At 40.0% G+C, this 21,408-nt stretch overlaps 2 protein-coding genes across 4 annotated transcripts in view; one reads left to right on the top strand and one right to left on the bottom strand.

The window, feature by feature from the left end:
* SLC2A12 (solute carrier family 2 member 12) overlaps positions 1-11,033 on the top strand; it is a 94,187-nt gene extending 83,154 nt beyond the window's left edge. For both annotated transcript variants that reach the window (XM_061428034.1, XM_061428035.1), the window contains one exon: positions 9,679-11,033. In XM_061428034.1, coding sequence (XP_061284018.1) covers positions 9,679-9,832 — 154 coding nt within the window. In that variant the 3' untranslated portion in view covers positions 9,833-11,033. The remainder of the gene's footprint in view (positions 1-9,678) is intronic.
* A 2,480-nt stretch (positions 11,034-13,513) lies between these two features.
* The window catches only part of TBPL1 (TATA-box binding protein like 1), a 40,051-nt gene continuing 32,156 nt past the window's right edge, over positions 13,514-21,408 (bottom strand). For both annotated transcript variants that reach the window (XM_061428042.1, XM_061428041.1), the window contains exons 2-7: positions 20,755-20,933; positions 19,216-19,298; positions 18,993-19,056; positions 17,334-17,437; positions 17,147-17,241; positions 13,514-14,043 (exon numbers count right to left, since the gene is read on the bottom strand). In XM_061428042.1, the coding sequence (XP_061284026.1) occupies positions 13,964-14,043; positions 17,147-17,241; positions 17,334-17,437; positions 18,993-19,056; positions 19,216-19,298; positions 20,755-20,889 (561 nt within the window). In that variant the 5' untranslated portion in view covers positions 20,890-20,933 and the 3' untranslated portion in view covers positions 13,514-13,963. The remainder of the gene's footprint in view (positions 14,044-17,146; positions 17,242-17,333; positions 17,438-18,992; positions 19,057-19,215; positions 19,299-20,754; positions 20,934-21,408) is intronic.

The following is a 21,408-nucleotide window of genomic DNA, read 5'->3' as shown; positions in this document are numbered from 1 at the left end:
AAGTACGTTATAAAATTTTGGTTTCCAGGGATGGTCTTGACCCATTATCTTTCTTATGTAACATCTACAGTGCCTAGATTAAAACTGATTCCTAGTGGATGACTGAAAAACATCCACCATGTGGTCTGTCGATTCAATGCTGAATTCACTGTATGTGGGTATTAAATTGCAGGCAACAATACAAATCATAACAGGTTTTGATCTGTGGATCATAGGATGAGATTTAATCTATGACCTAACAGTCATAGAGGAGAAAGAGGTATGTGTTCAGAAAAGGGAGATGAATGGGCTTCACCATACTGCTCCCTTCCCACAACTGCAGAGATTACTCATTCAGCTCTTTGTTGATGATCTACTAGGGACTAGACACTGTATTAGGAAAGAACTGAAGGTATCCAGAGTTCATAACTTCCTTATTTGAAGAGGCAGACCAGAAAACAGACCATTGCAATACACTGTGTTGGCAAGTGCAAAGGAAGGTCACATGTGTTGGGGAAGAGAATTCCTTTAAAGGTAAGGGTTCGTTACCATTCTGGTGAGCAGTATTAATTTAAAAAATTGAAGTAGGGAGAAAGCAGTAATGAATGAACTGAACAAGACTATGCATCACTCATTATTGCACTCTCTTTTAAAAAGTCTGAAAGCAGAATGTTCTCAATGAATTAAAGTTAAGAAACTTTTAGATCTTTCTTTTTCATATGGGACTGTCAGAATGTATCAAACTTCAAACCAAATGAAAATTTGAAGACAAAAACTTAAGAAAAGCAGTCTTTCTATCCAGTAGACCTTCAGAATAAGGCATTCGTAAGAACATAGTGATTTGGGTGGCTAAAATTCAACAAAACGTATGCATTAGAATTGAGGGTAGGGAAGAAATTCGTCTAAATTAGCAAAACTCTGCATTATGAAATGTTTTTGAAAGAATCACATTTCTGTTCCTTTTGAGTCAAACAATTACTCAAACTTAAATCCATACAAAACTGGAAATAGAGCTGCCTTATGATCCAGCAACCCCACTGCTGGGCATACACACTGAGGAAACCAGAAGGGAAAGAGACACGTGTACCCCAATGTTCATCGCAGCACTGTTTATAATAGCCAAGACGTGGAAGCAACCTAGATGTCCATCAGCAGATGAATGGATAAGAAAGCTGTGGTACATATACACAATGGAGTATTACTCAGCCATTAAAAAGAATACATTTGAATCAGTTCTAATGAGGTGGATGAAACTGGAGCCTATTATACAGAGTGAAGTAAGCCAGAAGGAAAAACATAAATACAGTATACTAACGCATATATATGGAATTTAGAAAGATGGTAACAATAACCCGGTGTACGAGACAGCAAAAGAGACACTGATGTATAGAACAGTCTTATGAACTCTGTGGGAGAGGGAGAGGGTGGGAAGATGTGGGAGAGTGGCATTGAAACATGTAAAATATCATGTAGGAAACGAGTTGCCAGTCCAGGTTCGATGCATGATGCTGGATGCTTGGGGCTGGTGCACTGGGACGGCCCAGAGGGATGGTATGGGGAGGGAGGAGGGAGGAGGGTTCGGGATGGGGAACACATGTATACCTGTGGCGGATTCATTTTGATATTTGGCAAAACTAATACAATTATGTAAAGTTTAAAAATAAAATAAAATTGGAAGAATAAAAAAAAAAAAATTATTAAAAAAAAAAAAAAAAATCCATACCCTCTCCAAGAAAGTTTTACATCGCAAATTAGGAGAGATCCAAAAGCCAAAGGCAGACTCTTCTTGTGCCAGGAGGTTGATGTAGAACAGATACAGATAATGGCACAGGTGTGAATTATGAAAGATGAGTTGGCAAAACAGTTCTGCATTTTGAATTCATTTCTAGTAGCAGCAAGCAGCAGTATCTACCTGGGTTGCATTCTTGCAGAGAAGCCCAGCACCTGAGGGCAGAAAGGAAACAGTTGCTTTCAGAAATCTTGGTTAACTGATTTCTACAATACCAAAGAACCTGGGACAAGTCTTAGCTTGAAGCAGCGGATTGGCCAATGCTTTAAAAATTAAGAAGCAAGCAGCCTGAATGGTGTAAATTGACCAAAGTTATGTATGAAGTATGGGTGTTAAACAAGGTTCCCAGGAGGGAAATGGTGGAGACAAAACTAGAAGTAAAATACATAATTTTATTGAAAATGTATTGAACTAGCTAAGTGAATATGGGGTGGCAGAAAGCCCCAGGGAACTTGAGAGGACATGAAAGTTGAAGAAAACTTGAAGATGGAGGAAGGCCACAGCTGAGCTAAGAAAGTCTTTCTGAACTTAGAAGTTGGTGAAACAAAGAATCAACTTTTGTTACCAGGGAAACACAGAGTTCAGATGTTATGTCCAGTGATTTTCTAAGCAAGAAAGGAAACTACTTATAACATCGAATTAACTTCAAATTTGATACTCCATTCCACTTAATATTTTCGTTTCTCATATTTAGAGCTGGCTTCTTTTCCTTCTGTTTCTACAAGACTGAGAAAACACATCTTCTTCCAAAGTTGTTAAATTTTTTGTAAGATAAACAATGACTCAGCGGAGAGGTCAGAAAAGATCTCACTAATAATGTAATTTGAAAGGATTTTATTTTGAACTCGTGCCCTGCCAGCTACAAACACAAAATGGGACACTTGCCATGTGTGCTATTTCAGCTGTGACTTTCATTCTTTTCCTTGATTTAAGTGGAAGCAATTAGAGAAACACAAGTTAATGTTTTGTAAATATTTTAGCTCTGAGGCTTAGATTATTTTTCACTTTTAGCAGCTAATTTTATGTGGCCATTCCTTCATTCATTCACACAAATTCATTTATTCTCTGAATATTTACCGAGCATCTGTTCCATGCCACACACTGCTCTAAGTGCTATAACGTTAATCAGTGAGCAAAGTGCCGTAAGAATTAAGATAGTAAATGTGTGTGTGTGTGTGTGTGTGTGTGTGTGTGTGTTGGGTGGGTACTTTGAATTGGTGATCTGAGAAGATATCCTGAAAGATAACATTTCAGATAAAAACTGAGTGCTTATAGTCAGTCCTGCAAAGAGAGAGGGAAAGAAAATTCATGCAGAGAGAATAGCTAGTGCAAAGGCTACAGTAACATACTTGACCTGTTCTAAGAGCTGAAAGATGCCCAGGAGGAGGCTGCAATCTTTGAGATTCAGTGAGAAAGTCAGTGGAAATGGATGTGACTGAGTGTGGATTTCATTCTAAGTGCAATGGGAAGCTACAAAAGTACTTTAAGCAGGGAAGTGACGTGACCTGATTTACTTTAAGGTGTGCCGAGCTAGTGTCTGCAGGCACACAGCTGCACAGGGCAGAGAAAGCACACGAGAACAGGGCTGGGCCCCAGGTTCAATCCCCCTCATACCTCCAGGGCCCCTCCCATGCTGCCCGGCCATTGCCCACGTCCATTGTCTATGAACTGCCTCTCCTGGACAACTGCTCAACACCAACTCCTCTCTCTGGGAACTTCCCACCTCCTTGGTGGTGGTGGTTTAGTCCCTAAGTCATGTCCAACTCCTGTGACCCCATGGACTGTAGCCTGTCAGGCTCCTCTATCCATGGGATTCTGGACAAAAATACTGGAGTGGGTTGCCATTTCCTTCTCCAGGGGATATTCCTGACCCAGGAATTGAACCTGGGTCTCTTGCATTGCAGGAAGATTCTTTACCGACTGAGCTATGAGGAAAGCCCACCTCCTTAGCCCTCCTCATTCCTGCTGACAGCCTTGCTTCTGACTCCATGGAGGCATGCGTGCCCATTCACTCAGTTGTGTATGACTGTTTTGTGACCCCACGGGCTGTAGTCCACAAGGCTCCTCTCTCCATGGAGTTCTCCAGGCAAGAAAACTGGAGTGGGTTGCCGTTTCCTTCTCCAGGGGATCTTCCTGACCCAGGGATTGAACCCAAGTCCCTTGTGTCTCCTGCATTGGCAGGCGGATTCTCTACCACTGAGCCACCTGGGAAGCCTCTACTTCTGACTTCACGGAAGAAATGAACACAATCAGAAAGGAAACTTCCCTAACCTTCCGCCTCACCCTCATCTCAGTGTCTGTATTGAAATATAGTACCGTCCCTCTAGGTTCTACCTTTAACTTATTGCTACATGAAGGTGACCACTTCACACCCTCTTCCCTTCCCTTTTCCAGAACATTCCCCAGCAGTACTCCTGGTCCACCCCATCCATGTCTCCCTTCTCTCCTGGATCTTTCCTTCTCATCAGCAGAAAGATCTTATGTGATTTTTTCCCCTATCTTAAACAAAAAAGTCTTTTGGTCCCATTTTCCTCTCTAGGTTTTGCTCTGCTGTCATTTATTTTCATGTTTTCTTTGCCATTATTTGTAGCAAAGTTCTTCCAGAGTTGTCTCTATTCCCTGTCAGCAATTCCTCTCTTCCTCTTCTCTCATGAACCTGCTCCAGTGAGCAGACTTTTGTGGCCACTACTCCACTGACATTGTTCCTTTTAACATCCAGGTTACTCCGCATTGCTAAACCCAGCAGTCAGTTCTCAGTCAGCATCTTAATGGCTGGGATAGTGACCATTGCCAGCATGGACTGGGGTGAGCGTGTCCTTCTTTCCAAGACCCTTGCTTCACTGCCTTCAGGGACCAACCTCCTGGTTGTCTTCTGCCACTCGCTCCTTCTCAGCATCCTCTGCTGGATCCATCTCATGTTTCACTGTCTTAAAGTTGGCGTGCCCTGGGGCTTCATCCTCTGATCACCTCTCTCCCTCACTGGCTCATTGATCTTGAAGCCATGGTGCTTATACTATCCATATGCCACTGATTTCAACATTTATACCTCTAGCTTCAATATCTTCCCTGAATTCAAGTCTTGTTTATTCAACTCTTTGCTCTACACCTTTTTTCAAATGTCTAACAAATCTTTCAAACTGAGCATGATCTAAATTCAACCCCAATGCCCCCCAAACCTACTCCACTCACAGACATCCACCTCACTTGAGGTCAGCCTTATCCTTCTACTTGCTCTGGTCACAGACCTTCGAGTCTTCCCTCTCCTTCCCTCCCACTCCATGTTCAATCTTTCAGAATATAGTGTTGGTTCTTATTTCAAAATACATCTAGAACCTGGCCATCTTCACTGTTCTTTCTTTGATCTGAGTCACTATGCTCTCTCCTGTATTACTGTAGTAACCATCTGTGCATGCTCATTCTCTTCAGTCATGTCCAACTCTCTGAAACCCTATGGACTATAGCCCACCAGGCTCCTCTGTCCATTGGGATTCTCCAGGCAAGAATACTGGAGTGGATTGCCATGCCCTCCTCCAGGGGATCTTCCCAACCTGGGGATTGAACCCACATCTGCCTTCATCTCCTGCATTGCAGGTGTATTCCACTGAGCCACCTGAGACCCACCTAACTGGTCCTGTTTTCAGACTCCATCCCCTCCAGTGTTTTCAGCATAGCAACCAGTGACCCCTTTAAATGTGATCAAGCCATTGCTTTGCTCAACTCTTCCAGCAGCTTTGATGGCCCATGTTCTTCAGTTGCCAAGTCACATCTGACTCTGCAACCCCACGAGCTGCAGCACACCCAGCCTCCCTGTGCCTTACCATCTCCCGGAGTTTGCTCAAATTCACGTCCATTGAATTGGTGATGCCATCCAACCATCTCGTTCTCTATCATCCCCTTCTCCTCCTGCCTTCAATCTTTCCCAGCCTCAGGGTCTTTTCCGATGAGTCAGCTCTTCGCATCAGGTAGCCAAAGTATTGGAGCTTCAGCTTCAACTTCAGTCCTTCCAATGTGTATTCAGGCCCATGCAGGTCTACATATCCTACCACTCTTCCCCACTCTCACTCTTACCAGCTGTATAGGTCATTCTGCTGTATCCCAAACACACCAGGAAATGGTCAAGACTCAGGGTCTCTGCCCTAGTTTTTGTATACTTAGTTCACTGTAGTTTCCCAGCACCTGGAATAATTTCTTTGCATATAATTGAAGCACATTATTGAAAATGAATGGATGAATGAATGAATTCAATATAGGAGTAAGGTAATGGAGTAGTGGGGCTTCTCCAGTGGCTGGGCAGTAAAAGAATCCGCCTGCAATGCAGGAGATGTGGGTTCAATCCCTGGGCTGGCCAGATCCCCTGGAGAAGGAAATGGCAACCCACTCGACTATTCTTACCTGGGAAATCCCACGGATGGAGGACCCTGGCAGCTACAGTCCATGAAGTTGCAAAAGAGTTGGACATGACTGAGCAACTAAACCACAGCAATGAAATAGTCAGGATAATAACTAAATTTTTAGCTTGAGAAGCTGCATGGATGGTAAAACTGGGGAGCCTGAAAGAGAACTTGGTTTCAGAGCTGGAAAGATTTCAGAGATGTCCATTTGACATCAGATGGATGTGTATTCATTGGCAGCTGGATACATGAGATTCTGGAGACATTCAGAGTCTGGGTCAGATTTGGGAGTAAATGGTATGTAGGTTATGGAACCAGATGAGATCATCTAGTCAGAGAGCAGAGCAAAGAGAATGAGATCCAGGACCAAGCCCTAGTTTATGCCAACATTCAGAGAACAAGCAGGGGAGAGTGAGCATGGAAAGCACTGAAAAGGAGCCAACAGTAGGGTTGGAGAGGAGCCCGGAAATATGGAATCACTGAAGCCAGAAGGAGTGTTGTGGGAAGGTGGCACCAAATGATGTTAAATGCTGCAGAGTGGCCAAGTACAAAGGTGGGTGGTGACTACGGGTTGTTGGGTACAGTCTCAGTGGGGTTGGGAGGACAGAAGGGACCGAGGAGGCTTGAGAGTGGAAGTTTGTGAAGACATCAGCTACAGTCCAGTTTTGCTGGGAATGGGAACAAACAAGATGATCACGGTCTTGACTGTCTTAACCCATCACCGCTCCTTTCATAAGCCTCCCACGCACCCTCGGACCACTCTGCATTTCAGCTCACTCTCTCAAACACCTGCCAGGACTGGGAATCCACTGAAGAGTCATCGTCCACTTCCTTTCTTACGTTAGATTCCATGCACCACCCCTCCCTTTACCTTGTCCCCTCTCCCTTCATTGTTCAGGCAAATCTTAGTTAAGTCTATTCTTAATCAGGCAAATGTGATTAAGTCTGTTCTTAGCCTGTTTTTTCCCTGCATCTGAGGAACTACACATGGCTGGAGAAAAATAGCCAACTGTGCTAGGTAAGTTCAGTTTTGAATTGCTGAACGTAAATCTCAAGTAGGTTTCCAGGAATGTCCTTCCGCAGTTGGTCTTCCTACTGTCCTAGATGGCAACCTCACACTCTGTCACCTCTCAAACCTCCAGCATTCCGTCCCACTTCCTCACCCCCTGATGATGGTCTTGGCTTTTTAGTTCACACACACGCAAAAAGAGAGAGAGAGAGAAATAAAGAGCCCACCTCATGTTCTATGCCATCTACTAAATTACCTACATCTATGCCCGTTTTCTGCGTCTTGGTATAAAGGCCAATTCTTCCATTTGTCCTGAGTATGTCATCAATTTCCCCTTTCTATGGGATTATCTGGAGAAGGTGATGGCATCCCACTCCAGTACTCTTGCCTGGAAAATCTCATGGACGGAGGAGCCTGGTAGGCTGCAGTCCATGGGGTCGCTAGGAGTCGGACATGACTGAGCGACTTCACTTTCACTTTCATGCACTGGAGAAGGAAATGGCAACCCACTCCAGTGTTCTCACCTGGAGAATCCCAGGGACGGGGGAGCCTGGTGGGCTGCCGTCTATGGGGTCGCACAGAGTCAGACACGACTGAAGGGACTTAGCAGCATGGGATTATCACTACATACACACACACAGCTACAGTACTTCCCATCCTAAACAAAATACCTCCCTAGACCTCAAGTCTCAAATTCCCCTCAGGTACCACCCACTCCTTGCTCTCACTATTCAGTTACAGAGTATTTTGTTTGCTGTCTCCACACCATCACCTCTCATTCAGTATTGAACTCACCCCACTCAGGTTTTCTTTCCTGCTTTCTTACTCCCCATGACTTCTGCTGTTACCAAACCTGTTACGTTCCCGTTATGTGACTCTAGCAGTATGTGCCCAGTTCTCCATGCTCCCATCTTTAAACACTTTTTCTTCTACTTATCTTCTAGAATATTGTACTTTCTTGGTTTTCCTCCCTCATCAGTGACTCCCTGGTCTCCTTTGTTTCCCTTTCCGTCCCTCCTTCCTCCCTCCCTCCAAATACCATAATGCCCAGAGCTCCATCCTTGATGTCCATCTACACTCACTTCTTGGGTGTATTCCCCTGGCTTTATAAGCCATCCATAAATTGATGATACCCAAGTGATTTTCTCTGGTCTCTGACCTTTTACCTGATTTTCAGTTCCCAAATCTGTCTACTTGACATCTTCGGTTAGAATGTCCATAGGCATCTCTAATTTAACATGACCTGCACAGAACTCTGGATTCCCAGTACCATTGACTACCCTTCTTATATTTCCTCCACAAGTCTTTTGCTTGGGGGAACCTCTGAGGCCAGAGGCTTAGGACTCATCCTAAGTGTAAGGAACAGTGTAATGTTCCTTACACTGTCAGTCTTGTTAGCTGTGAACATGCGAATATACACTTTCTACCAGTACTATTCTAACTCCAAGCCACCATCTTTTATCTGGACTAACCTCCAAACTAGTCCTCTTTCAACTTCCACCTTCTGCAGTCCATCCTCCATACAGCAGCTAGATGGATCTTTTAAAAATATGTCATTCTTCAGCTCAAAATCCTACTACATTTCAAATAAAATTCATGCTTCTTAATTATGGCTGCTACCTACCCCTCCAGCCTCACCTGTCATTCACATACTCGCCATGTTCTAGCCATGCTGGACTGTCCATAACATGGTCCTTAGTTGCAGTCCTTCACATGGTTTCCTCCCTAACTTCACTCCAGTTTCTGACCAAACGTCACCTCATCTTTGGAGATGCCAGCAGTATGACAGAGTCCTCCACATCCCCACTAAGTCATTCTTTTCCCCTTTCTTGGTTTACTTTTCTCATTACACTCTTACTAGTTGAAATCATATGCTTATGTGCTTGTCTCCTTTGTTAAGATGTAAGATCCTTGAAAGCAAGGTCTTTATCTACTCCAACCACAGAACACCTGGAATGTTATAGCCACTCAACGAACTGGATAAACCATAGGACAGTATATTTAAGGGGAGAGAAAGGTTCGAAGGTGGTCTTTTTAAAAGTAAACATAAAATATTGGAGCATGTTTCTATGCTGATGGAAATAATCTTGTAGAAATCAATTTGTTAAAGCAGGAGCAAGAGAATAATGCAGAAAGCAGAATGTGTAGACACAAATATAGGCATATTGGTAACCAGTCTGAGAAAAGGGGGGAAAAAATAAGAGGATCTTGGTTGTAATCTGCACTCATTCTACGTAAGACTACCCTTGGAATCCTTCCTTGCAGACAGGAATGCCATGGTTGTTCTGAGAAGACACCCCACCTTACCCTTTGCATGAGATCGATCAAAGGTCTGTGGTGCCCAGAATTTCGTGACACATGGAAACTTTGCAATAAACATTGGTCTTTTTTGCACAGCTAAAACATTAAAGCCCCAGGGTGATTTTAAAAAATGATAGCCTGCACATTTTTTCCCCTCAAATACTGTAAATTAAGAATGACATTTTCATTAGTGCCTCTTTCTCTTTCAGGAACTATGTGAAAAACAACATTTGTTTTATGAGTCATCACCGGGAGGAATTAGTGCCAAAACAGCTTCAAAAAAGAAAACCCCAAGAGCAGTTCTTGGAGTCTAAAAAGCTAAGGGGTAAGGGACAGCCAAGGCAGCTTTCTTCAGAGGTCTAATAGCCTCAAAACTCTTCAAGTGTTGATACAGAAAGAGTACTTACGGTGTCTTCCTATCAATATGTGTTAGCCACGCCTGTGTTTTCTTTTCAGTGTCATAGAGCTAGTTTACAAAGGATATCCTGAAATTATAGTCTTTACTCATTACCCCACCCCCCAAAGGAGCCATGAAAGGTATTTGAGGAACAAGGTCCCAAGTGGTCTCTTTCTTACTCTGAGCAGGACACCAGGATAAAAATAATACCAGCTGGTTCAGTATTTTCCACCTTCTTCACAGAGGAGCCTTTGAAAGACGATGAACTAGTGATGAGAGCAACTTTTATCTTAAGGTTTGTTATGCACAGAGGCCTGTTGCGGCTTTATTATTCAGACACATAAGTTGTCCGAACATAAGCTTGCAGTTCTTTGCCTACCAAGACACTCCCCACACTAGGTCTTGTGTAAAAAAGAACCAAGACACAATACAGACAATTGCACACATGTTCTAGGTTAGGATGGGGTCCTGGTTAGGACTTCAGTGATCATCTCTAATTATAGTTCAACAACTATAAGGATTATCCATCTTATTTTATGAATCATGAACTACAATGTAATTCAAAATACTCTTTTATGAATTTGATGTTAGTATTACCAAGTATTAAAAAAGAAACAACTCTGCAATAGTTGAGAAAGATAAGCATTTTTCTATCCATTAAAAAATATGAGTAGAAAGGATACTTTCAAAATCGTGGGATCATATTTATTTAGTAGTAGTTGTTAGTAAACATGAGAAAAGGAGTCAGGTCATTAGGTTATTTATCCAAATCTGTAAGTAATTAGGTTTGAGTTACTAAGTTAAGCTTGCACACGTCTCTCTTTGTAAGGCTTTCATAACTTAGATCCATAGTTTCCTGCAGTTCTTCACACGCCTCAGGAATATCACTACCTCAAGTTACAGCCTATGGGCTATAATTGATGCTGACTTTCAGATGCTTGCAGACATAATAAATGACATCTGGACACTGGGACAATTCCCTCACTATGTTCTTTTCTATGATGAAACAGAGATCACTGACTGTACCAAAAACTTGGGTTTTCACCCACACAGTAATGGACTGCTCTTTTCTGTACTGCACCAGTTGAATTTTAAGATGTGGGGAGGCATTTTACCAATACATTTTGGTACACTGGTAGAAAATCTACAATAAAAAATCTCAAACCATTTATGCAATAATCCATTAAATGACTTAAGCTATGGGAAACACACACAAAATATATTGAACAACCTAAGTTGAAAAAGAATACAAAAATATGATTACCCTGAAGAAAAGAGAATCCTCAGAGTCAAAAGCCCTTTTCAATTAGCCTAAAATTTTTGTATTGGCCCGTAACAAACTGTCCCAGTTTTATATAAGGAAGTAAGATCTACTGCAGCCCTTTATAATGAAATGGTCAGACTTCAGCCTCTGTAAGCAACAGTAAAACTGTATTATCAGAAACTCAGGAGAATGACTAAAAGCCCTGGTGCTGAAAAACACTATCTACATTAAAATTGGCAGGGGAACTTATGAAGAAAGATCTGCAACCTCCATTCTGCACAGTACATTTCTCACGCAAGTTAGAGCATGCATTGTTCATTTGTTCTGGAAGAAGGGAAAGTATGTTCTGTAGAGGTAATCGATTGAAGAAATTTATTAAGAACCTTCAGTGGAATTATATGCTGACATTAAAAAAGGTCAAGACAGGTAATTAATCAGTATGATGTTTTTTTCTTTGCCAAGCATCACAGATTGTAAGATACTAACAAAACTGTTAAACTGTGCAAGTTCAAATACTGTATCCATTAGCTATTTCATGGCTTAGCCATGCATTATCAATGGGCAGGAAACTGTTTATAAACTTAGTAGGTTTATCATTGTGATTTCAACTTCAGTATCTTAAACATTCTATTTTTCTTTTATTATTCAGAATCTGTAATGAAACAATTCTATTTTCAAGCTAATTTTTACCCAATACAACCCCAACTACAGCATTTTCACTTTCAAAAATAAAAAGGGGGAATACTTACACTTTTTATGTATATATTTACAGTTTTTATTTATAAAAAAAATGTACAGCACTTGTGAAAAGCCAGAAGACATCAGACACACTCATTTCTTACCAGCTTTAAGTCTAGTGGGTCACACCCATGGCACTTTGCCAGGCGACACGCGAGCAGCAGCCCTGAAACCAGACCAGTCGGATTGTCTTTCTTCCACTTTTCTGAGAAAGCGTTTTGATGAGCTACTGATCTACCTAGTTTTCAAGTCACTCCAATACTGAAAAATCTTAGAACATTTGGATCTGCATCTTGGCTATATCATCATGTTCCCCTCCAGCCCTCCTTCTCTTTTTCTTTGTCTGTGAACACTGCAGAACAGGAGATCACTTAATTACTGTTAATTAAGTGAAAACTCAAATTTTTCAAACAGTCTGCCCAGAACCTATAATTTTCATTGAATTTTATTCTGTATATATTTTATGAGGCTACCTAAACACAAACGTAAAAAGTGAGAAAGAAGTCTGAAAATCACAATTAAGTCTCTCCCAAGAGAGAAAATATAAAAGTTAGCCCTTGCCTCCAACTTATGAAGAGTCAGAGGAAGGGCAGGGGAAGGTATTGAGAAGACAAAGATAAACATAAAATAATATGCATTGTTCAGTACAGTTTTCAAGATTTTAGAACATGGTCGGGAAAATGTACTAGAATATAGAGGTTAAAGTGTTCCAATTTTTCACAAAGGTTCCAAAACATTTTGGAAATTCAAGGTTTTAGTGGAAGACTATGTTGTATTATTATCTCTGTTAATGTTAACTGAGAACTAATATGACTCTCCACTTAGTTTTATTTCTAGGTAAAATCATTCTTAGTTAATACTCAATTGGTCGAGCACCACTACAGCTTGATACTGTTATTACCATTCCCGGGCTCATGGGTGAGCCAGAGTCACTGGTTCACAAATGCGTATTTCCTGTTAACTTTAAAGGCGCAATCCCATGTATTGAATAGTCACTCTTTAGCTTCATTCAATAAGACACAGCAAGGGGAAAGACTTATCTTGCAAAATGGCTTTCAAGTTCAAGTTGAACTGCAGTATTAATATAGTCACACTGGGGCACTTCTTGTTAAAACAGCACGTTTCAACTTCTGACAAGACTCCTAATATACAGCCTTGAGTATCAACCTCAGATTATTCTTTTCCTATAACCAGAGTTGAGTCTTTCCAGAATAACAAAGGTACATATGAGGTACAACCCATCACAGCTTTTCTTGTATTTATCTTGTAGGTAATAAGAGGTTTCTTTTTTTAAAACTACAACTCTGCAACTTTTAAAAGATGGTTAACATTTTCTACCATGTTAAATTAGCAACATAAAACATTATGCTTAATCTATAAAGTTCTACTCTGGTTCCCTACAATTTATATACAGGTTTTCATTTCTAATCTTCAAGAAAAAAAAATTCCTATTTGATATTTGGTAACAGAGCATTAAAAGATACTATACACATATGGCATATTTACAAAATACACTTCAAAACGAAGCTGACACACTTTAGCAAAAGTCTAAGCTTGCATAGATTAAAAAAAAGAATTATGAATACAATTTTTGTTAAAATAGAAAAATGGGGAATAAAAGTTATAGAATGGATATGAAGAGAGATCTTTTCCAAACTTTTATTTGTGCACATTCAATTGAAAAAGGTAACTTTTACAGGTTCTTTGGTGCCCATATTCAGCATACAAAAATGTAAAAGACTATTCACAAATAAAACACATTAGCTCAAACTGGAAAAAAATAATGACAACAACAAAACGATCTGCGGTAGTGCACACGGTGACAGCTCTGCTCACGGGGACATGAAAATTACTGCGAAAATAAATAGAAATGTCCTTTTGTAAAAGCAGCAATGTCATGTCTTGTAAACTTCCTTTTTATATTACAGCAAGGTTTGAAATAAAATCCAAAGGGCCTGGAGCTTACACTGTAGCCGTGAAAGAATAAAAGAGTCTATTTCCTCAGTTACTGTTGGTCCGATTTTCCTTTTGAGTCCAATGTGCAGCAGGTTTTAAAAGGTGCTCAGTTAAGGATTCTAACCAATTAAGTGGTGAATTATAAAATCTCTTTCCTGCTTTCAAACACAAATGGGTAAATCTGTTCCACAGCAGTAGCAACAGCCTTTACATTGGGTCCTGCAACAACACAATGGAGGAAGAGGTGAGAAGAGGCAGAAGAAAACTAGGAAAAGCTGATTTCCCAGAATTACAAAGAACTGAGTACTTTAGAATATCAGGTTGTTCTTTTAAAAATCTACACTTATATAACTGTACACATAGTAGGAACCAAGAAATACAACTTTTTACGAACAATTAAAGGGAATCAAACATAAAATGACGTTATTCATCTTGGTTTGGGCACCGTTGTGAAAATAAAGTATATTAAACACACACACATACAAAGTCACAGAGGAAATACGAATTGCTAAAATATGCTCATTAAAGGAAGGGAAAACAAACGGAACTAGACAACTATTAATAATATTATCCTTTTGGTCACTGTAGCCTAGCTTCTGGTTAGGCTACGACTAAAGCTCATCACAGGAGTATCAAGGAACCCAGCAGAAGTAAACAAAGCTGCTACCAGAGTTGGGAAACCAGAGGGCTGTTATAAACTGCACAGTCTGAACATCCCCACAGATTTACCACTATCTGGTATTCACATCTTTATTACTAATCTGGTCATTCACCCTTACAGCTTACATCCCTGGTGGCTCAGTGGAAAAGAGCCAATGCAGGAGATGCCAGTTTGATTCTTGAATTGGGAAGATCCCCTGAGAAGGAAATGGCAACCCACTTCAGTATTCTTGGCTGGGAAATCCCATGGACAGAGGAATTTGGCAGGATACAGTTCATGGGGTCCCAAAGAGTCAGACATGACTTAGTGACTGAACAATAACTGCCAATTAAAAACAAAAAAGCGCCAGGGGATGGGTGATGTAATATATTTATTAATCCATACACTGCTAAGAATAACTTTAAAATAAGTAAGCTTTCATCTAAATAGGTAAAAATATATATAGAAAAGAAAGTGAAAAATAGTTTCATAAAATCTATTTTGAATAAACACATGTATTTCCCCCCACTAACATTTACACTTACTTTTTGAAAGATCCTAAAAATGTACATATGCATCCACTGGGAACCCTTTCCTGACTCACCTCAGTCCCTCCAGAGACTAGAGCTCTGCCTGTCGGGACCACTCAGAATGTGTCCACTGAACCAACAGATCAGAGGGTATTCCAGATGTTAATATATAATGCATAATAGGTAACCAGGTCAATGGTCTTCAGTTTGCCATTGTGTTAATTATCTATTAACTTAATATATATATTTTACATAAGCATTATTTTATTCCATACTTCTTGTTGTTTTGTCACTAAGTCGTGTCTGACTTTTTTGCAACCCCATGGACTATAGCCCACCAGGCTCTTCAGTGCATGGGATTTCCCAGGTAAGAATACTGGAGTGGGTTGCTATGTCCTTCTCCAGGGAATCTTCCCAACCCAGCGATCAAACCGAGTCTCCTGCTTGACAGGCAGATTCTTTACCACTAAGCCACCAGGGAAGCCCAAGTCTATACTTAGCAAGGACTTTATATATTTTAGAACCTCTGTGAAATCTGAGCTCTAAAGTGTACAAACCCAAAGAAGGAAAGAAAGAGACTTGTTCCCCATGATCCTGGCAAGAGCCTTTAAAAGTCTCCAAGGAAGATGTGAAAACCCAAGGATGAATAAAAACTAAAGCCTTTCTATTGAAGGTTTATAGGTATATTTTCCTTTAAGGATTAATGAAATAAAAAGAAAATTCAAGGACCTAAAGAAATTTTCCTTAATTTTCCCAAAGGTTGGACCTGACTCCAAAGTACTGTCTGCTGATGCTGCTAAGTTACTTCAGTCGTGTCCGACTCTGTGCGACCCCATAGACGGCAGCCCACCAGGCTCCCCCATCCCTGGGATTCTCCAGGCAAGAACACTGGAGTGGGTTGCCATTTCCTTCTCCAATGCATGAAAGTGAAAAGTGAAAGTGAAGTCACTCAGTCGTGTCCGACCCCCAGCGACCCCATGGACTGCAGCCCTCCAGGCTCCCCCGTCCATGGGATTTTCCAGGCAAGAGTACTGGAGTGGGGTGCCATGAACAATTTATAACCACAATACCATTAAAAAAAAAATCACCCTGCGTGCTAAATGCTACCCTTTGACATCTATGCCTACTCTTTTGAAATCACCTCTTCCAAATAATTAAAAAGACTCGAAAGATATAACAAAATACACATTACAAATAGATACCAATTATATTTGAATATTCTGCTCATGTAAAACCTCTATGAAGTTCATAAAATAGGCTTCTCTTGAGTATTTTAAATGCAAGACATCATAAACTTAAAAACAATGTATAAAAACACATACTAGAATATTCTTAATTCCAAACTGAAAACCCAAATGCCCATGGAACAACAGATTCACACACTGGGTACTAAACAGCAATAAGAATGACTGATCCACAACTATGTGGAACAATACAGATGAATCTACTAAGGTAATGAAGAAGATAAAGAAGAGAGACATAAAACTGTATACATAAGATTTCAAAGTAGTATATAAAAGCAGGTTAAACTCATCTACTGTGTTTGCCAACAAAGGTCTGTAGAGTCAAAGCTATGGTTTTTCCAATAGTCCTGTACAGATGTGAGAGTTGGATCATATGGAAGGCTGAGTGCTGAAGAATTGATGCTTTTGAACTGTGGTGCTGGAGAAGACTCTTGAGAGTCCCCTGGACAGCAAGGAGATCAAACCAGTCAATCCTAAATGAAATTAATCATGAATATTCATCGGAAGGACTGATGCAGAAGCTGAAGCTCCAATACATTGGCCACCTGATGTGAAGAGCCGACTCATTGGAAAAGACTCTGATGCTGGAAAAGATTGAAGGCAGGAGAAGAAGGGGGCAACAGAGGATGAGATGGTTGGACAGCATCACTGACTCAATGGACATGAGTTTGCGCTAACTCTGGGAAATGGTGAAGAACAGGGAGCCTGGCGTGCTATAGTCCATGGGGTTGCAAAGAGTCAGACATGACTTAGTAGCTGAACAACAACAACTGTGTTAAAAATGAGGAGACTGGCTCTCTGAGGAGGGCAGAAGGGAAAAAGCACACTTTATCTCTATTTTGGTATGAACACCTCCTTATCTCATTCAATCCATAATTGACAAGCTTGGTTTCAATAAAATAAAATACCTGTTACTGTGATACTTCCTGTTGAAAAAATCTGTAATGTAGCTCTTAGCGATTTTATCCGATAGCACACAGCAGGATGAAGCTCAGGTTCGTAACTATACCAAGAGAGCCAAAATTAATATAAATATTTATAGACTGACAAGTAATTTCAAATTTGGTAAGTTATGTTGATTCTTTGACGACCTACCTGGCATGAGGTCTATTGTTCTTTGTGAATTCTGGCAAACGGATTTCAAACGGCATGTTACACACTGCCAAAACGTTAACAACCTTAAAATCTGTAAATATTACCTTTAGGAGAGAAGTAAAACCAATGAATTATTTTGAAACAAACAAAAAAACCTCACTCATCATGGCGATCTTAATTTTAAATCTTAAATTTTAATCCTTAAAAATAAGAGCAAACAAGATAAATAGAAACATTTCAAGCATGGTTTAATATTTGAAGTTACCAGAGACTCCTTAATGCTGTAATTAAAGCGGGGAGGCGGGGAGCTCAAAAATTTTATTAAAAAATAAACAAAGCCTGAGATAACTGCATGAATAAAACAGTACATCTGGGTCTTCTGAATCTTATTTTAAGACTGTACTTTAAACGGGATATTTAATCTACCGGTGTTAAGAGGGAGAACAGTGAGGAAACATTAAAGCAGATTCCTCCAAAAAGAGTCAAAATGGAAAAGCTGTCATTTCAAACTCAAAAAGCAGTGGACACTGAGCTCCAAAGGCCAGACTTTTTCTTATACACAGTAAGGTAGAATCACGTTTCTGCAAATTTAGTTAGATGTTTGCTCTTTTGGGGGGACAGAATGAGGAACAGAGTGACAAAACTGTGTCTTTAACTCACTGGGATTTCTTGCAACATCTCTAATGTAAAAGAGGCTCCAAGGCTGAAAATAATGTCCTCTCAATATTAATAACTTTAGCCACTTCTGCCAATGTTTTAATGGTTTTACCCTGTTATCCTTTCAACTGTTCCTAGTAAAACCACAAATCTGGATGAACTAACTATCCTCTAACTCAGCACAGCCACAAAGCAGTGAGAGAAAGTCAAGAGACGTGCCCAGTGGCCCTGCCATCAGTCTCGGCTCTCTACTGTACTCCTGGCCAGCACCAACACCCCCACAACCCCCAGCACCTCGGTGCCTGCTTAGCACCTTCCACCTCAGGGGAGACTGCAGTCATCAGAGAGAAACTTGACCCCCATCCCCTCCCACCCAAATCCCAAACTGCCTAGGCCCATCTCTTTTTCTTTTACTTACTCATCATTTCTAAGTGACCCAGCGAGTCCAGGATACATATTCATTTTATTCAAAGTTATGCCTCCAGAAAATTATATTTTATAAGGCTGACCTGCTAGAGATGGTCACCTTACAAGGCTGAGAGCCTGCTAAGCAGTGTGTACATGTCAACAGGGTCCTGTGGCTCTCGCTCATCATCCTGACACAGCATTCTTGTGATGATCAAACACAGATTGTGTGTGTGCATGTGTGTGTGAGAGTGTGAATGAGAGAGAGAGAGAGAGAGAGAGAGAAGTGAAAAATGTAAGGAGTTGTAAAGCAGTTAATGTATAAGGAAACACGTCTCTTTGGGAAAGCAATTTGTGAAAAAGCCAGGATCCCACACAAACATCCACGTGGGCAAAGTCTGCCACTACAGTTTTGAGCTGAAGGACAGAATTACACAACTTAAAAAAAGGTCAATCATAAGAGGGGACTTCTTCAAATCATTAAATAAGATATATATATATATATATATATATATATATATATATATATATATATATAAAATTTACAGAAATAAATTTTTGGATATCTGCAGCTTGGATAGCTTTTGAAAACATTACCTGAAATCCTAGTTTCTGGAGACTACGGGCTAAACGTCTGGCACCAAATTTAGCTTCTTCTTCACTATGGTTTGAAAGAAAGAAAAAGATTATCAGTTACACAGGAAACAAATTGTACACTGAGGAACACAACACACTGTACATGTGATTTTGTTTTCAAGTCTGGAAAAATATCTTTCCCATGAGGGGCAAATTAAAAAGTAAAAACCCAAGTAACATTTACCTTGTTGCTCCAGTGCAAATAATTTTTCCTGAGGACCAAATTGTAGCTGTAATTCTAGGCTTTCTAAGCTTCATTAATACTTTCTGCAAAAAGAAAAGAAAACCAAAAACCCAACAGCTTGGTTAATTTCCACACATGGTTCTACTCTGTGTGGCCATTTTACGTTTAAATACTACTTCAAGCTTACCCAAGACTGAAATAACTGTTCTCCAAACAACCCACTCTGAAATCAAGAACCACACTGAACATAAAGAACATATTAAGTCAAAAGGACATTTAATTAATAAAAAATTCAAGGCCTGTATATATCTCTCACTATATACTTGAAATCAATGTACTACAAATACACATTCCAACTTCTCACTCTGCTCACATAACTGGAATTTGCAATTTCCATGGATTCTCGAACATGCCAAATTGTGCATGCCTTAGGACCTTGGCATAGCTGTTACTTTCTTCTGGTATTCTCTTCCTTCAGTGTTCTCACTTCATTCAGGTCTCTCACCAGATGTCATCTCTACAGAGACCTTCCCTGACCATTTCACCAAAACACCCATCCCTTCACCCCTCTGTGACTTCTAACCCTGCTTTTCTCTGCTTCATGGTGCTTATTACTTTCTTCTGTGTCTTACAGCTGATATGCCTATTACATATTCATGACTGATGTGCAAATCTTGAATGCAGGAGGAAGTTTGGAGCTGGAGATGTAATTTTAGATTCCTTAGAAATGAAAGGCACTTAAAGCTATGGATTTGGACTAAATTATCTATAGTGTGAGTGTAAATAGGTCAGGGACTAAGATCCAAGATAACATGTGAATTTAAATTTTCATGGCAACTTTTCATTTATGGCAATATTTAAGAAATGGCCATAATATATAAAAGAGCTAAATGTTTTACTGAATATGAAACAAAAAAAGGAATTGGACATTTCTTCTTAATACTCTTGACATTTTGAGTTCCTCTCTTTCTCTGTCATATATTATTAAACTACAAAGCTAGTAAACCTGGGGAGACCCAATTTATCACAGGCTCAAAATAAAATTTGAGCTAAAATAGATTATAAAATTTCTTACCTAAGTGGCTGAGAAACAGAGTTTTTTCTTTATTTAGTTGTCTTTCACTACCAGCTTGTCCATCGACTCAAGACATAAACCTTCCCAGGAATAATGACTTGTCTGCCATATGGCATGCTCAAATTTCAATGCAGCATTAAGCCTGTCCCTCTCTTTTTAGCAGATTATTTACTTCTTTTTAAAAGTGAAGATGGCATTATTGATGAACATGAAAATCTTTAATTGTGACTCACTGAAATTTTTAATTGAATTCATCTGTACTTCATTTCTAGCCTGAAGAACTAATGCAAATTTACCAAGATATACTGGCATCTAATTTTTAGAGCTTCAGCAGGGCCTTCATACCCATTCTTAATTTTTATAATAAATGTATAAGGTATTGTCCTCATTCTTTACTTAGTATGTCATTCACAGCACTATACAATTAGGCTATGTAGCACACATGACAAAAATCAGATACTTACTCCAACATCACGCTTATAAATTACGTTTGCTCCCTCTAAAGCAATCTTCCTTAAGTTCAAATGGCATCTTGTTCTAAAAACACATACTACATTTGTAATTAGAATGTCCAGTGCAACATCACTGTCTGCATCCATTGGGGTAGTTTAAAAACTTGGCTTCCCACCACGAAGATCACATCCTGAGAAATAAAAACAAACAAATAATTGAACTCAAATGTTCTGTTACTGTTAATATTTTCGTCACAAGGAATTGAAAACTAAAATGCAAGAAGTAGATCTCTATTTTTTATTTTTCAAATGTTATTCAAATCACGTCCTTTCTTTTCCCCATGAAAAAGGTCACTTTCTAAAAGATAACGTGTCATAGAAAGTCTTTGAAAACCTGAATCTAACTTTTATTCCTTAAAACCAATCAGTAACTTTTACATGCCAGGAACTTGCCAGACTTAACTCTCGCAACTCGCCTTTACAGCCACCACTTTCCAGGTGTGTCACGGCTACGGTGATTCTCCAAACACACCATGTTCAAGGGCTGGACTCTATGCGGTCCCAATGTCCAACCATTAATGGGACTAAAACCCACCTCATACAACTTGAAAGGGCTATATAAAGAATGACCTACTTTTTCTCTATTCTGGTAGGGCCACTGACTTT

The sequence above is a fragment of the Bos javanicus genome, chromosome 9 (genome assembly GCF_032452875.1).
Source record: "Bos javanicus breed banteng chromosome 9, ARS-OSU_banteng_1.0, whole genome shotgun sequence".
NCBI lineage: Eukaryota > Metazoa > Chordata > Mammalia > Artiodactyla > Bovidae > Bos > Bos javanicus.
The sequence above is the reverse complement of the archived record's forward strand: the minus strand, read 5'-3'. Positions and strand labels throughout refer to the sequence as shown.